A 17,004-nucleotide genomic window follows, 5' to 3' on the forward strand; every position below is an offset into this window, starting at 1 on the left:
TATATATTTCAAATAAAATTAAGTTTTGATATGCTATTAATCCATACAACAGTAGACTTCTCTTATTATTATTTAAATGTGCACTCACTGAACACAGACACTCAGCACATTATGCTTCTACAATGTTCATAGAACAGCATAAAATAAAAATGGGATGTGCTAGAGCAGCTACACAAGGGCCTAAGGTCACCACGCTCAATAAAGGTAGAAGGTATAATGCCCCCCCCCAATCCCACCCCCACTCCACCTGGGATGTGGAACAATGGAGCTGCAGCCTCTGGAGTGATGAAGCACCGTCCAATACTAATGGGATGAGTTACAGTGCTGTGATTTAGAACTAACCACACGTATGTTCTGATGGCTGAATACCCTCAGATCCTCACAGAAATGCCCCAGCATCTAGTGTAAACCTTCCTATGGAATGCTTTATTTCAGCAAGAGGAATATATAATGAATTAATAATATTTTTAAAGAAAGACAGCATAAGCATTTATCCACTAATATATATCTAGTGCAAAATAAATTCAATTTCATGTGTCAGATATGACTGAAAAAATTAAACTGAGCTCCATTGTTCACTTATCACTTGAATTAACTGAATACAGGCCCATATCATGGTACAAAGACTGTGCCTTATAATATAGATTGCACAATCATATCAGACATTATTTCCAGTGCTAATAATCAGTAGTCTAATTAATAATACAGTCCTAATTATTTTCATATTACACAAAGCCTGCTTGGTGGGACTGGGGGCTTACAGTGTGATAACAGGCTCCAGTATACAGGCAAGCCTCTTTTCCATTTACTGCAGAACCTAAACCCAGTGTTCACATTAAGAAAGCACAACAACAGTATTCTGTTTTGCATTTCTCTATAGTGCCAGTAGCAGCAGTGACCACCCTGTGGCATGTGGCTCAGACTGCTGTTCCTGTCCAGTAAAACTGGGAGTGATCCTAAGTGCCTCATGGTCCTACTGCCCTCCTCATTTCCTGCTCAGAGGCAGTCTGAACAGAGCATCATTTCCAAAGAGACAGCCACCGAGGACACCAACAGGAGGAAAGAGCTCCTCCATCTGACAGTGGCAGAGAAATGACATTTCTTTGGCAACCAAATGACAAACTAATATGGTACTCCTTACCAATAGGCTTATGATTTTATTATTTAAAATTTCACAGCACAAATGCACAATGTCTACACATTCACACAAACAAAAATAAAAATTAAAAAATGTGTGTAAAAGCAAACAGTATCAGGTTTAAGAGACAGATGAATAAAAGGGGGGGGGCTTTTGTTTACTCCACTTTTATACATTATATTTACGTAGCATATGGGGTCGCTTCCCTGATAGGGATTAATCCTGGACTACACACCAATTTGAATTGTGAATATATAGTCCAGAACTAAGCTTAATCCCTGTCTGTGAAGCCAACCCTATATATAAAATCGTAGACACCCCTTATAATAACTAAATTCAAATACTTTAATATGCAATACTTGTAAACACAGACATTCCACTCAGATTAATCTCCACTGAGAGCATGAAATGACATCGGACATACTGAAGCTGCTGGCTATAACTATATAATGCCCCACGGCATGGGCTTTGGAGCATGAAACTCTTTTGTTGACTGATGGCGCACCATTTAATACATTTGTGATGACTTGGAGTGGCTGTTGTTGCTTTTGTGATCCACGGCTATAAGCCCACATCAGTACTTGACTTCATTAATGTTGTACTTCATGCAAACAAATCCTTTTCCTTTTTCTACATTTGGTTTACACTCTTTGCAGAAGAGCAAATCTGTTCCAGCATCAAGGAGGTACCCTCAGTACCCTTTATTTCAGAAGAGAATATGAATGAGAAGCTCTAGAATCTCTTGGCCATATAGTGTATAGCTAACTGGTTAAATGTATAATACATACATTTAGAAATGTTAAATATGGTAGAACAGTGGTTTAAAAATTTAGTTGTGTTCCCTAAAAGTACTTTAAATTCTCTTCTCCCGATGGAGAGGTCAATAATGGTAATTTTTCATTATAGAGCTTTGTAAAAAAAATTCTGTAGATTAAATTAGTCTTATAAAAGCAATGTAACTTATAAACCTACAATTTATATAGAATATGATCCAATTACGTTCCATAACTAAAATTGCCATCTGAGTGACAGCGATACGTACTACGACAATTTAATTTTATTGTGTATCTACAGGACGGAACAGATGTGTAGCACTGATAAAGAAACGGAGGTTGACAGTGATAAGCATCATCATCATCATCCCAAACATCATCAACATCATGGCCTCGTGGGTTTAAAGGGGCAAGGAACGGAGTCTACAATTGTCCATAAGAATGCACGTGATGTTTTTGTCTTTTGTTTGGGGTACATATTCTATGACGTCACAAAGCCAATTACATTCTGTTGATGTTATTATTATGTTTCATTGTATAAACAACGTTCACCATCGTCACTGATAATCGCTTTGAATCAAAGTGATACAGCAGCCTATACCACCAGCCTATAACCATTAGCCTATTATCAACAGCCTCTCATCAGCAGCAAAGACAGGAGATGATAATGTGAAAACAGCTGTTTGTCACTCGCACACACGTTTATGGACATCAGGCCTACACCCAGCGTCATTCTGAAGCAGCTTATGAAGCAGCAGTTACAGCTGCGGCGGCGGCGGCAGCTCTTACCGGCGATCCGGAGCACTGCCCTCTCCGCGGGGTCGAGCACCGACCCGCCCTGGATCTTGCGCTTGGAGCGCTCGTGCTTGGGTAGATTCCACGGCAGCGTGTCGCCGGGCGCTGGAGACGCGGAGCCGGACTTGAGGCTGGACTCGTCATCGTCCGAGAAATCCGCCGACGAAGACATGGAGCAGCGCAGGGACGCGGAGCCGGAGCTCTGCGAGGAGGGAAACAAAAGAGAAAGACTACGTTACCGCGAGTAAAGAGAGAGAGAGAGAGAAGCCAAGAGCAGCACGGTGCCAGCCTCAGACAAACAGACAGCAGCAGCACCAGACCGACATTTTGTGTCGTTTCGCTCTCACCGTCATTATTTTCATTCAGAGAAAAAGGCGCACGAGTCTCAGAGCAGCATCGGTGTGGTCTGTCTTTCGCAATGTCTCTCCCTCTCCCTCGCTCTGTCTCTCACTGACGCTCACTGAACTGAGCTAAAGCCATATGGGGCTAGGATGAAAAAAATAGCCCTCATCATATCAAAGGCGTGTGGCTCCCCCGACAGGACAGAGACAAGACTTACCGCCGCCGTGTACACCTCCGCCGCGAAAACCGGCAGCCTCGTACCGCTCGCCATTTAGTTTACCGTGCCTCTCTGCCACAGCCACGCCCTTCTGAAGACCCCCAGTCTCCACTCAGACCCACACAAACCCACACCCGCGCTCACAGCATTAGCAATCATCCGAGAGAGCGTGGGGTGGGGAGGTACGAAATGACAGTGTTACAGCGCCATCTCTTTGAGCTTCTCGGAGCTGCTCTCCTCCCATCAGCTGTTTCAGCAAAAATAATCTATATATAGAACCTTTATAAAGGAACTATATCCGTAAAATCCTTAAGGAAACATATAAAATAAACAAGCACGACTAATATCTTTATTTAGGAAAGCATCTTTTCATTTCCATATTTTTTTATATACAAATCAAATCATACCTATTTGAAATAGCCCATTTCGAATACATCATGTTTGTGACGTCACATAAATCAATATATTCTCCAGTCTAGTGTCTTAGCCCCACCCACTCACAGGTTCTGTAACTGCTTCATCATGTTCAGCTTCATCATGGTTCTGGAATCTACCTGGAATCACTGGGCACAAAGCAGGGACACACCCTGGAGGGGGAGCCAGTTCATCACAGGGCATCTCACACACACACACACACACACAAACAACTATGGAGAATTTTGCACTGTAAGGCCACATACCAGTGTGTGCCTTTGGACTGTGGGAGGAAACCGAAGCACCCAGAGGAAACCCAGGCAGACACCGGGAGAACACACAACTCCTCATAGACAATGACCCGTAGTGAGATTCAAACCTAGGACACAGGACCCTGGAGCTGTGTGACAATGACACAACCTGCACTGCCACTGGGTCACCCTCATTATTACATATTTACATGTGATACATATCGTCACTGTCCAGCTCTATGGGACTGTCCTGTTCCTGTAACAAGGAGATTCACTTTTTTCCCCATATTTAATCCTTTCTACTCACACATCGGGAGATTTACAGGCACCTAAGATTGCATTTATATATATTGCTTGAATCATTTGTTAAAACTAATTACAGTAAAGTAACCCCCCCCCCCCACCCACCCACACACACACACTCCCACTGGATGGCAGTTGAATTACAATCAATATTACACACAACACATACACACTCCTCTGCTCATACAGACAGAAATGTTCCTCATAACACCCTTATTGTTTATGAAAAGACATTTCGGGAGGCTAAAGCATGTAGCTGTTTTACCTGTCTTCACAAGTTGGAATTATACAAATATTCATCTGCAGTTTCGGGGCATTCTACAACACTGTTGCTCCTTGTGTTGCGACATGTTAAGCTTCGAACTTAACTGTGATCCAGTGACAGCTGTCTCCCATCTTTTTTTGAAACCAGTGAAAAAAGAAGATAGAGAACTGTTAAGGAGAGAATACAGCAAACTATGGTTGAAATATGAAATCTTTGGTTTATGTGCTTATTTATTGTATATAAAATGTAAGAGATTTATGGTAATTCTGTATTTAGCATCATTAAAGTCATAAATCCCTTGAATTAAAAGTTTTTGTGAAACATTAATTTGTGGAGAAATAGAAATCTTAAAACCAGACGTAAAGCCAATAAATTGCCCTATGTGTGTTTAGAAAGGTTCGAATGTAAATGGGAAAAAAAGATTGAACTGCTTCTTTAAAGCATGAAATTGCTAAGTCATTCATACCCCTCCCTGCCTCCCTCTCTCACTCCGTCTGATCCAACCTAGTAGTTAAAATAAGCAAATATTTAAATAGAGCTGCAGCAGTCTGAAATAGGTCTTCCAGGAATTTGATTCTTGGATAATTCCATTTTTCTATGTTAGGCATTTATCATCAAAACATAGTTTTAGATCATTTGCTGCAATCATACCTCATGATCTTATGGAAAAGCTTTACACTAGATGCTGGAACATCACTTCAACTCATGCCAAAAGTACTGAATCGAGCTCCATCGCTACAAAGAACAGTTCTCTTTCTCACTGTGCTTTTATAACCCTCTTAACGATGCTTTGAATTGAGCATGATAAGCTTGGATAAGGGTGGAGATGCTTCAGTGCATCTCATTTCATTTCATGCTTTGCTTTTCTTTGGAGAATATTCAGACAGTGCACGCACAATTGAAAGTTTGTGTCTACATGTTCAGAAAGAAAAAGATGTGGTACATTACATTTACTAAAAGTACAAACAGTGTAAATGTACCTTTAGGGAAAACAACAGGACTCTAAAGACACTGTTATACCTTTTAAAGTCTTGTCCAGAAGGAGAAGTGAATATTTCTAAGCTTTTATTACAGCTGTGTGTAAAATGAAAGAATAATATATAAGTCTTGGAGATTAAATGGGGTGTATGAAATCATTCATTCATTTATTGCAACGCTTGATCCAGCTCAGGGTCACGGTGAGTCCAGAGCTTCCCCGGAATCAATGGGTGCAAGGCAGGAATACACCCTGGAGGGGGCGCCAGTCCTTCACAGTCCAAAACACTCATACATTCACTCACACCTATGCACAATTTCGAGTCACAAATCCACCTACCAATGTGTGTTTTTGGACTGTGGGAGGAAACTGGAGCACCTGGAGGAAACCCACGCGGACACGGGGAGAACACACCAACTCCTCACAGACAGTCACCCGGAGCAGGACTTGAACCCACAACCGCCAGACACCTGGAGCTGTGTGACTGTGACACTACCTGCTGTGCATGTACAAAATCAACCAAACTTAAAAATATACAACTATTAAAGAAAACGGGACAATTACATTCTCTAAATACCTTTGAGGGTACCACCACAGTTGTTCTAATAGTGTACAAAGGATACACCTTGAAGTAGCTGAATTTGATGATTATATGGCAAGATCTATAAACATTTGTACATATAGTATATGAGTGAGAAGGTGAAGTCCTAAAATATAAAGCTACAAGATGGAAAAAGATATTATTAATTACAAGTGGCTGATCAGAGTGTGTAGATGTACTGTAACCAGCAGACACATTCAGATCAACAGAATTGTTCAGTGTCTCCCTGTCACATATCTGAAGTTTCTATTCCATTACAAAGCATTTCCAGAAACACTGATGATCATATATCTTTTATAATGGATAGTCTCTGTATCACTGATGGATCAAATGCTAAATCAGAGTGAGTCAGATCAATAAAGATGGAGGACTATCTAACATGATGAATGAAATTTGAGGACACGTTAATGCTCTCTCTCGGTGCGTCCCTGATTAATCCCCACAAGGCTGAAAAAAAAAACTGGAACAAAGCAAAAATCCCCAGAGTTTATTTAATACCCACAGTGTTCGTTTAACCCGTTCATGTCTAGAGTTATAATCAGTTCAGTATCATCACAAGACCTGTCTCACAATGACGTAATGTTAGAAAATGAATGAAATTCATTACAGTCTGCATTTCAGATGTCTGCTTTAATGTCATTAAAAGACATAAAGTGTAACCATATAAAGTATGTTTATAAACTTCAAAATCTTATTTCAGTGAGCTGAAAAATAATTGCCCCTTTATACCGTAACTATATAAAGTAACAATAAGTAATGTGATATGTAGGTATTTTTCACCTACGCCCCTCCCTTGAGTTGGAGAGCGTAATACAATTTTACAGCACTGTAAATTAAACAGGAAGTGGAATGGTTTCCTACCCTCCTTTTAAAGTAAACATAGTGCAGTTTCTACATGTATTAGAAAAGCAAAGCGAGTAAGTCAACAGGAGTGCTTTTATTGTGCAGTGGTGTCTGTTTAATTGCAGTGTGGCCATCTTTGTGTTTAGATGTGACTCATCACAGAAGGGTGGTCTCTCCCCTCCTTTTTCATCCTTCATTGCTCATTAGCAGCTCAACAGAGAACCATAACATTTTACATAGAGAGCCAACAATGTGAATATGAAAAAAAAAACCTATATAATGAATTGATTTATCTTGTTTAGGGTTGTGGTGGGTCGAGAGTGTACACAGAATCATTGGGCGCACTGACAAGACAGGTCCAGCATCAGGCTCACCTAGTCACTCACACACACACATTTGTGAACAATTTTGCTCAGCCAGTCAACCTACAAACATGGGTTTTAGACTGTGGGAGGTAGACTCAAAAAGAACACACTAAACATCACAAAATTTAATTAAAGACAGGGATTAAACCCAGAGGCCCTGTGTGGCAGAGGTACTATTTGCCTACTATATGAAAACAGATTTAGATTTTTAAAACTGCTTAATTTAACTAGAAGAAGAAAGAGGTTGCAATGAAATTACACCATGTTTTTGTCATTGTCACAGATAACACGGGCATCTAAAGGTCCTGCTGGAATACAAGTGAATGCAAGGTCATATTCAACACTGGGGATTTTGCTCTGAAGAAATGATACATGTGTCTGAAACTGGAGAGTTCAAGGTCAATATCTTACAGCTCGAAAAGGTTTTATAAATAGCAACACATTTGCCAAAGAGTTACAAAGACCATTATAACTAATGTAGAATTGATATCAATGATCCATTTACAGCATGGGTTATAATCAGAGTTTCTAAAAGAGGTTCATAAAAAGATATATCATAAAGATGAATCAGTGGAGCACCGGATAAAGAAGTGGCAAGAACACACCCTCGCGAGCACATGCACAATTGCTCTAGTCCGCATCCTGTTTTTCCTAATGAAAATATCTGACAAAAAAAGGCCTTGGATAGAAGCAGCTCATCTGATTACCTTCCTGCCTTTCATGATTCTGGCAGTAGGCTTCAAACATTCCTCCAGATTTAGAAGATATACTGAAAACTGTTACAGTTACCACCAACATATTCTCAGTCCTGCTCCAGAGCCTTCATTTTAAATCCCAAAATGGGGTCAGTAATTAAATGGAAAATGAAAATTCCTGAAACTCAATTGCATATATGAGTGAATCTTCAATAAATTTAATTTATCAGTGCTGTCCAGTTAAAAAAATGTATCCCCATTTTTAGTTTATTACAGCATTTGAACACAACAACTGTCCTTCACATTGTGTGAAAATTTCATGATGAAGGGATCAATAGCCATGCTCCAAAATGACTTGGATTAAAATCTTTTTACATTCACTTCTATTGAAATGTAAGGATTTTTCATTTATACTGTAAAGTTACTACTTTGGGAGATTCAAGATTTTCATTGGACACTGACAATTTTTAAATGCTCACCGTTACGCACTTAAATAAATTTGTAAATTTAATAATAAGAAAAAAGATTTATTTTGAACTAATTTATAGTTAACTTATTTAAAGTGGACATATTGTACCCCTTTTCTGCAAGTTAGCTCAGCTCTCTGGGGTCTTAATGAAACATCACTAACATGATTTAGCAAAAATACCACAAGGATCAAACAACACAGCTGCATTCGCCCTCTGTTGAAAAAACCCTGTACAGAATAACCGAGTTCAGCACCTGTGGCTTTGAATGAGAATGAGCCTCTACTCGGCTCAGTACAAGAGCCCAGGAGTGAGGAGAGAGGAGCAGAAGCTCTGGTTTTTAGTAATTTTCACTTTGTTCTCTTTCTTCCATATTATATATTATTTGTAATATTATCAGAACACATTTCTCTGGGCTTGAAGTGCTTTCCTCATTGAAATTTTGTCTTTGTGCTCTCACATATATGCAAGTCCAGGGCCGTGGTTGGATAGACTCAGAGAAGAAGGCAGGACAACTCTAAAGTCTCTGCACTCAATGTAACATGCAGCACAAAATCAGAAAAATCATTTTATCACATTTTTTTAATCAGATTTTGATTTGATTTGATCACATTTTTAGATTTTGGCAACCCACACAAGCTAACTTGCTGGTGCTCCAGATTCCAAAATGACTGTGCTAATGCACTGAAAAAGTAATTTTTTAAAACAATACCATTTAAATGTGGTTCAACCCAACAACCTTGCTTTTAAAGACAGTGAGGTGATATTAGTGGACTAATTTCTTAAAGGCTTTGTTTGGAATATTGACACGTTTGTCCTAGAAATGCTCGCGTTGTAGGATTTTTTTTTCCATAATTAACTGATCAACCTTCCTGTGCAGTTTCTAGAAGGACAGATAATTAATTAAAATTTCTGAACTAATGTTTAACCAGTATAATCTGACTAAATTAATTAGGATGGTTAATGTCATTGGATCTTCAATGTCATTTCAAACCGTGCTGCAATTAGTGTAACATGAATGGAATAAATTTGCTGAGGTTATGTGAAAAAAGGAAATGGACAAATATTCTAAAATGACCTTTTACATATAAAGCAAAAGGTAATTAAATCCAGTTAGTACTAAGTAAAAATAATAGTAATAATAACATATGGATGTTCATTCATTCATTCATTCATTCATTGTCTGTAACCGCTTATCCAATTCAGGGTCGCAGACATATGAATTGGAATATATTAATATTAATTTGCATATTCTACAAACATTTTGCAAAGAGATATATTTTTAAATGGATATCCTGTTTGAGATGTGCATAAAATCAAGCATACAGCTGAGATTGACACCATCATAGACCACCTTTCTAACAAGTCCCTCTGTCAAGTTTCTGTCCTGCTGATCCAAGACAAGTGTAATCATGAAATGGAAATGTCTGTAAGAAGCTAAGCCATTACGTAGCAGGTCACTGAAACTTAAAGAATGAGACTTGTGAGTGCTATTGGACTCAGGCGGAGTGAAAATGCATTCCCTGGAGTGATGAATCATGCTTTGCCATCTGGCAGTCTGATGGATGAATATGGGTTAGCCGGATGTGGGGAGAGCATTAGTAGCCTGTGTGAATAATGCCAACTTTAAAGTTTGGTGAAGGAGGAAAATTCGTCTGGACTTTAATTGCTGTTTCTCATACTTTTTGGCTGGTTAAGTCCCATGAAAGGACTCTTAACTTAACAACATGTATTTACTTATACTTTGATTCAGACTGAAAGTAACCACAAAGAATGACCCCATAAAGCAAGGTCAGCAGTAAAATAGTTTGGTGTGGAAGAAACAGCACACTGGACAGCACAGAGCCTTGACTACAAACCAATCAAAATGAACCATGCCTGTTTTCTCAAGCAACATCCCATGGCTAAATGGAACATAATACTCAGAACCATGTTCAGAATCCCAGGGCAACGCATTTTTAGAAGAACAAAACATTTAATAACTTGAACATGGGGGAAGGGTTGTATATTAATCCCCTTATTTATAAAGCTTTGTTGAACAAGTATTTATGGATATGATTTTCTGATGTCCACATACTTCTGGCTTCTATCTGGATATTATAATTAATTATAATCATATACAAAATAAGATGTAAAATATCCTATGACAACCCATTAGAGTATGGGCGGCACGGTGGCACAGCAGGTAGTGTCGCAGTCACACAGCTCCAGGAACCTGGAGGTTGTGGGGTTGATTCCCACTCCGGGTGACTGTCTGTGAGGAGTTTGGTGTGTTCTCCCCGTGTCCGTGTGGGTTTCCTCCGGCTGCTCCAGTTTCCTCCCACAGTCCAAAAACACACGTTGGTAGGTGGATTGGCGACTCAGAAGTGTCCATAGGCGTGTGTGCGAGTGAATGTTTGAGTGTGTGTGTTGCCCTGTGAAGGACTGGTGCCCCCTCTAGGGTGTGTTCCCACCTTGCGCCCAATGATTCCAGGTAGGCTGTGGACCCACCGTGACCCTGAACTGGATAAGCGCTTACAAATAATGAATGAATGAATCCATTAGAGCTTCACATAGGGCCCACCACACTCTCTTCCTACCTGCAGCCCCCACAATTCCTGTTGCACCACACACCTCAACACTAAGGTTGCTGTGGCTGTTTATGATTAAAAACTTGACATAAAGTTTTTTTTAACGCCATTTCATTTGAGGCTAAAAAAATGTGATCTGAAATACAGCTGAAAAAATAGATGGCTGACCACTAAATATTTGGGATAAATTCTGTCTGAATGTGACGTCTTAATAAGATAAGAAAAAAGTGCATGGGTAGGAAATTCAATAAAAACACCTACTGGTTTGCGAGTTGGTGTCACTTGGACGGAGTGATAAAACTCAGGCTGGACCCTCTTCTTCACTTTGCGTTTCCTCAGGGCAGTAGTTGAGTCAGGATCACTCTCTGGTATGTCCCTGAGAGGTATGTCCCTGAGAGGTCTCTCCTGTGAAACTCGGACTCGAGCGCTCCTTCTGGCATGACGAGGGCTGTGTCGAAAACACTGACAACAGAACACATCCAGTGTGAACGTCACAAACCTTGAGTTAAATGCTTATATATGTCAGGTCAATATGTACATCTCCACACTGCTCCCATCAGATATACAGTAAGGAAGGTCAGATTCAATCCTTTCAATTTGCTTTCCTATAAATATGGCTTTTCATTTTTCAGGTTCATTAAACTTTCAACACAGGAAAATTTGTGGTGATATTGTCAGTATTTATACTCATGCAAAAATGACTCCATTTGCTCCACCATGAGATAGACAGCATTTAAAGATTTCATCTCTAAGAGAGAGCAGAAAAACCAACTCCACTCTTGTTGCTGATCTGTTTCTCTCCACTCCTCCACTGGATTTGAAGATGTAAATGTCGAATTCATATTAAAATTATGACTTAATAAGGTGTGAGAATGGCTTGTGTGGGAATTAGATATTTAATGCACAGGAATGACTTAATAAGGCATGGAAATGGGATATTTACATATCTATTACTCATACCTTTGTAAGTAATTCCCACACATTAAATCATGCCTTAATATAGTTTGCTGGATTCCGTAGTCTTCAGCTTTTTTCCCCATAGTCACTGAAAAATAAATAAGGAATTTACTGTATTGGAACAACTTAATAAGATATGCGGATTTGATATTTTAAATATTGTGTTCTCACACCTTATTAAGTCATTGATTTTGTTTAATTACATTCTCCCTGTTCCTCTTTAAGTCGATCCCATTATTATTATATTATCCTCGCACCTTAAATATTTTGAAATAATGTCACTAATAAAGCTCTGTGTTAAATTAATAACTTTTATTTTTATGGCAGAGATGAAGATGAAAATGTTTAAGCGGTGTTTTATTTTGTCGTTTGTTTTTTTATATTCATTTATTTATTTATTTATTTATTGTACAGCATCAAATGTAAAAACCTGGCGGAGTATATCTAGCACTGTCTGCAGAAGTAAGACCAGGGACCAAGAGAGGATTGATTGGCTGCGCATGCGCAGCGCAGATTTCAAGGTGTTTCACGTATACCCTACTTTTAACGCACTTTCAGAAAGTGTTCTAACATGTAGAAAACAAACTGAAAGATGACACAAGTTTCTCCGAACAATGTTGTCTTGTGGTTACAGCTGCAGGAAAGTAAAAGGCTTACTCTAAATTGACCTTGAACAGGCAAAAAAAATGAAGAGGAGAGATTTACCTCCGAGCGAAAATGGTGAGACCGAAGACCAGCTTCTGGAAGACAGGGGAAAAGATGGAAAAAAGCCGAGATTTTGTTAGCTTTAGTGTCAGAAAACAAATGTAAAAGAGGTAATATCAGTCAAATATGGAGATTAATGTGTCTTATAGTGAGATATTGTGACAGCAAGGTTAATTTTTTGTGGATGTGGATGTAACAGCTGCTGCTAAACGTCGAGCTACAAAAGACATAGCTAACAGACACCGACATGAGCTGAACCAGCGCTCACAGATGAAAAAATAAGGACGAATACGTGGAGTCATAACAAGAACGTTTGAATGTTCCGTTCCACCTTAAATGGCGCAGACTTGGACTGCAGCGGCGTTTAAGGTTGAACGGGAAAAAATGAATGAGAAGCCGAGGGAAAGGGAGCGAACTTGAGCCTGGTGCGTGTAAGTGCTCACCGCGGCTCCGGGAGCGCCTGGCGAGCACCGATTTGAGGGGTATTTTCTCGTTGCGGAGTCTCCGGTGCCAGCAGCAGAGGAACAGGATGGTGGCGACGGTGCCAAGCAAAAGCAGCAGCAGCAGGAGTACGCACTGGAGACTGAGGGGTCTCAGCAGCACCAGGAACGCCGCAGCGATCATCGCGATGTAGGGCAGCCCCACCTGCTCTCTCCCTCACAGGCTCCGGGTCTCCTCTCTCCTCTTATCTCGGAGCTAACGGTCCATCTTCTTTAATTCAGCTGTCCTTCGCCTTCCAGATACACGCTCTATATCTGGAGCTCTATTGATTTCAATAACGTGAGACAACAATCCATGACTCAGCAGCAGCCCCTGGTTTTACAGCTCAGTCGGAGCATCTGACCGCATCTGAGCTCAGCAAAGCTGCAGAGACGAGGATATTTAAAGGCATCAGCTCTCTCTCTCTCTCTCTCTCTCGGACATCACACACACGCACTGCAGCCTCTAAGCTTCAGCTCAACACAACACATACACAGACACACTACACAGGGCCCAAGCTTCAGCTGAACAAAACACACACACACACTGCAGGCCCCTAGCTGCACCTCAACAAAACACGCATACACACACTGCAGGCTCTAAGCTTCAACAAAACACAAACACACACACACCCTGTAGGCTCCTAGTTGCAGCTTAAAAAACAACATACACACACTACAGACTCCAAACTTCAGCTCAAACACACCAAACACATACACACACACACACACAATACAGGATTTAAGCTTTAGCTCAAATACATCTCAGACGCACACACTGCAAGCTCTAAGCATCTTGACACCCCACCCACCCATATATATATATATCAAACTTCAGGTTAACACAACACAAACACACACAGGAATGGATGTGTCGCTGGCTCAGCTAGCCTTTTTGTACACTACCCATTAATTGAAAACTATGACCCGTGGATGAGAGAGCACAACACTTGAGTTGCGCTATATAAGATTATAAGAACTCATTATTTGTTGAGGTTAGCTTGACAACTGAACAACTGAAGTGGACAACTGAAAACATTTGAGGTAGTTATATCAATCTTTGGATACTCAGAACACAGTCACGGACACTTTTGAGTCGCCAATCCACCTACCAATGTGTGTTTTTGGACTGTAGGAGGAAAGCGGAGCACGCGGAGGAAACCCAGGCGGACAAAGTGGGAACACACCAAACTCCTCACAGACAGTCACCCAGAGCGGGAATCAAACCCACAACCTCCAGGTCCCTGAAGCTCTGTGACTGAGACACTACCTGCTGCGCCACCGTGCCGCCCCAATTCCATTTTAATGACATAAAACTGTAGGATATGTTTGGATTGGAGATAAGTCACGTATCTGCATTCTCTGATGTTATATGCAGAATGTGGGATGGCCCTGTCGTGTTGAAATAAGCCTGAGCATAATAACAGCATAATAAACAAGGCAACATATGTTGTCCCAAAATGTGTTTATATCTTTCAATGGTAATGGTGCTTTCGCAGATGTGCAAGTTATTCGTGCCATGGGCACTAATGGGCTCCCATATCATGCACGTAACAGTCTAGATTATCTTTTCCTTCTTTGGCCTGAAGAGCAGTGAAATCCTTCACACGTTATTTTGCGGTGCTCTGAAAGTGATTGAGAGACATGGGCGTTCAGATATAGTTTTTGGTCTGGCTTTTTTTTTCTCACAGAGATTTTATTTATTTATTTTTTTTCAGGTTCCTTGAATTTCCACAATAACCTCTCCAAGTGCAGACACCCTGTTTCACTGTCAGTGCACCACCTGCTTCCACCCAGGCAGAGATCAAGCATGTGTGGCTGGGAAAATACTCATTAGGTCCATATATCATTAACATCCATTAACGGCACCTCCTAAAGATGTGAGTGCTCTCTCATCTCTCACAGTTCCTGTGCGCTCTCTCATCCATGGGTCTTCTCACAGACTGCTGGTTGAACAGCTGGTCCTGTGAAGCTACCTACAGCGCTGCCAGCCCTTACCATCCTCCAGAAGACTGTGATGGGCACGGCACACTCCTGTAGGTGTCCTACAAAACCCTGGGACCTGAAATGTAGGACGTCTGTATCAGACATAGATCTGACAAGGCTAAACAATAATATAAGTCCAATTTATAATTTAATGTTACCTGTAATATTATTATTATTTTTTAATATGGATCAACATAGATTTACACATCTCTGCTTTATGTGATTGTTCTTTGGGTTCCATAGTGTATTAAGTTCTTCATCCCCATGAATGTTTACTGTGCTCCTGAAAATCACAATCTAGTCCATGGAAATCTCAACTATAATTAAAATTATGTTATAAACGCCATTTTACACGTTACAGAAAGAAAACAAAGCTATAACGGCTACATCAAAGCAATACTTGCTTTATAGTGCAATAACAGCAACGTGGATTGCTATGATTCAAATAATCAGTTGCTGCTGTCAAGCTGTATGCTACTGTTCACCATCAGAATCTCATTTAAGTCTATGAGTGTGTCCTTTTCTGATTGGTGCTGGAAAAATGTGACATGGAACTCCATGGAAACGGGTCATTCCACTGAGCCACGGACAGGGGGAGCACGACGTCTCTGTGAAGAAGCCAAAAAGTAGTGACTGTGCATTACATTTGTGCTGCATGTAGGTGTATAATACTATTATATGTTTAGTTGTATATTGTTATTGGTGCTTGATATCCACACCACACAGTATCAGCCTGGTACTGTATAGAAGCATGCATTTCACACACATCAAAACTATATTTTTAATATATATATAAATTTATCTTTAATACATCCTGTTGTGCATTTGAGGCCTGTCCAGGGTTTATTCCTGTCTTGAACCCAGTGCTTCCAGGTAGGTTCTAGACCCACCGCAACAGGTTACAGAAGACGAATGAATGAATGCAGCTTTATTATCATTGCTCCTGAATAGTTTCTTTCATTGCGCACAATATTTTATTTATTTATTGATATATAGGGCTTGTTTTCTTTGTTTTAAAACAAGTGTTTAGGCCAAATTATACAGACATCTGCTAAAAAAATTAAGAGTATTAATAGGTGGTTTAACGCCCCGACTCTCTTTTGCTGCTGTAACAGTGTCTGCTGTTCTGAGATGTATTTAGACTGGATATTTACACTTTTGTTTTTGAGGATTATGTGGCATTAGGGAATTTCACTATATGCCAAACCCAAATGTATTGTATGTCCCTCAATCAGTGCAGTAAACAGAGTTGCACCACTATACTACCCTGTGCTGGAGGATTTATACCCCACTAGCTGACATCTGGCATTGAGCTTGTCATGTGCAGCTGCTCCATAGTTCCTATTCTACTGGCAGTGATTTTCTATAGAGATTATACAGAAAGTGAACATTTGAACACCAGTGTCAGCAATGGGTGCCCCTTAACGTAATAGATATAACTGATATACACAGTCACGTCAGAATATTTTGACATTCTACTTCATTTCTACATTCACTGTGTGTTCTCTCAGCTCCACATACAGAAGTCCTGTCCATCTGTTGCTCTGCTTATTTTGTTTGCCCAATTTCAATGGTCAGAACCACCACAGAGTAAGTATAATCTGGGTGGTGGATCATTTTCAGTGCAATAGTGACACTGACAACATGGTAGTGTTTTGGTATGACTGGATCAGACACTGCGGTGCTACTGGAGTTTTAAACAACGTCCGCGCTGTTAGACTTGCCTACCTTTTTAGTTCACTAGATGTACAGTTCTAGTGTAAATATTTTAGGCTGGATAACCAGTCCAGCAGTGACACTGAGTGGTTTTGTCATTATTTTAAGTATGAAATTCATGTAGGGCGGGGTATAAATGTTGGTCT

At 40.2% G+C, this 17,004-nt stretch overlaps 1 protein-coding gene across 1 annotated transcript in view; it reads right to left on the reverse strand.

Annotated features, from left to right (window-relative positions):
• Window positions 1-15,391, reverse strand: part of dst (dystonin) — a 194,724-nt gene extending 179,333 nt beyond the window's left edge. Inside the window, exons 1-6 of the mRNA XM_066678377.1 lie at window positions 15,301-15,391; window positions 15,155-15,218; window positions 13,121-13,440; window positions 12,678-12,712; window positions 11,277-11,477; window positions 2,701-2,908 (exon numbers count right to left, since the gene is read on the reverse strand). Of these exons, the coding sequence (XP_066534474.1) occupies window positions 2,701-2,908; window positions 11,277-11,477; window positions 12,678-12,712; window positions 13,121-13,301 (625 nt within the window). The 5' untranslated portion in view covers window positions 13,302-13,440; window positions 15,155-15,218; window positions 15,301-15,391. The remainder of the gene's footprint in view (window positions 1-2,700; window positions 2,909-11,276; window positions 11,478-12,677; window positions 12,713-13,120; window positions 13,441-15,154; window positions 15,219-15,300) is intronic.
• Between the last annotated feature and the right edge of the window lie 1,613 nt (window positions 15,392-17,004).

Source organism: Hoplias malabaricus, chromosome 8 (assembly GCF_029633855.1).
Source record: "Hoplias malabaricus isolate fHopMal1 chromosome 8, fHopMal1.hap1, whole genome shotgun sequence".
Taxonomy (NCBI): Eukaryota; Metazoa; Chordata; class Actinopteri; order Characiformes; family Erythrinidae; genus Hoplias; species Hoplias malabaricus.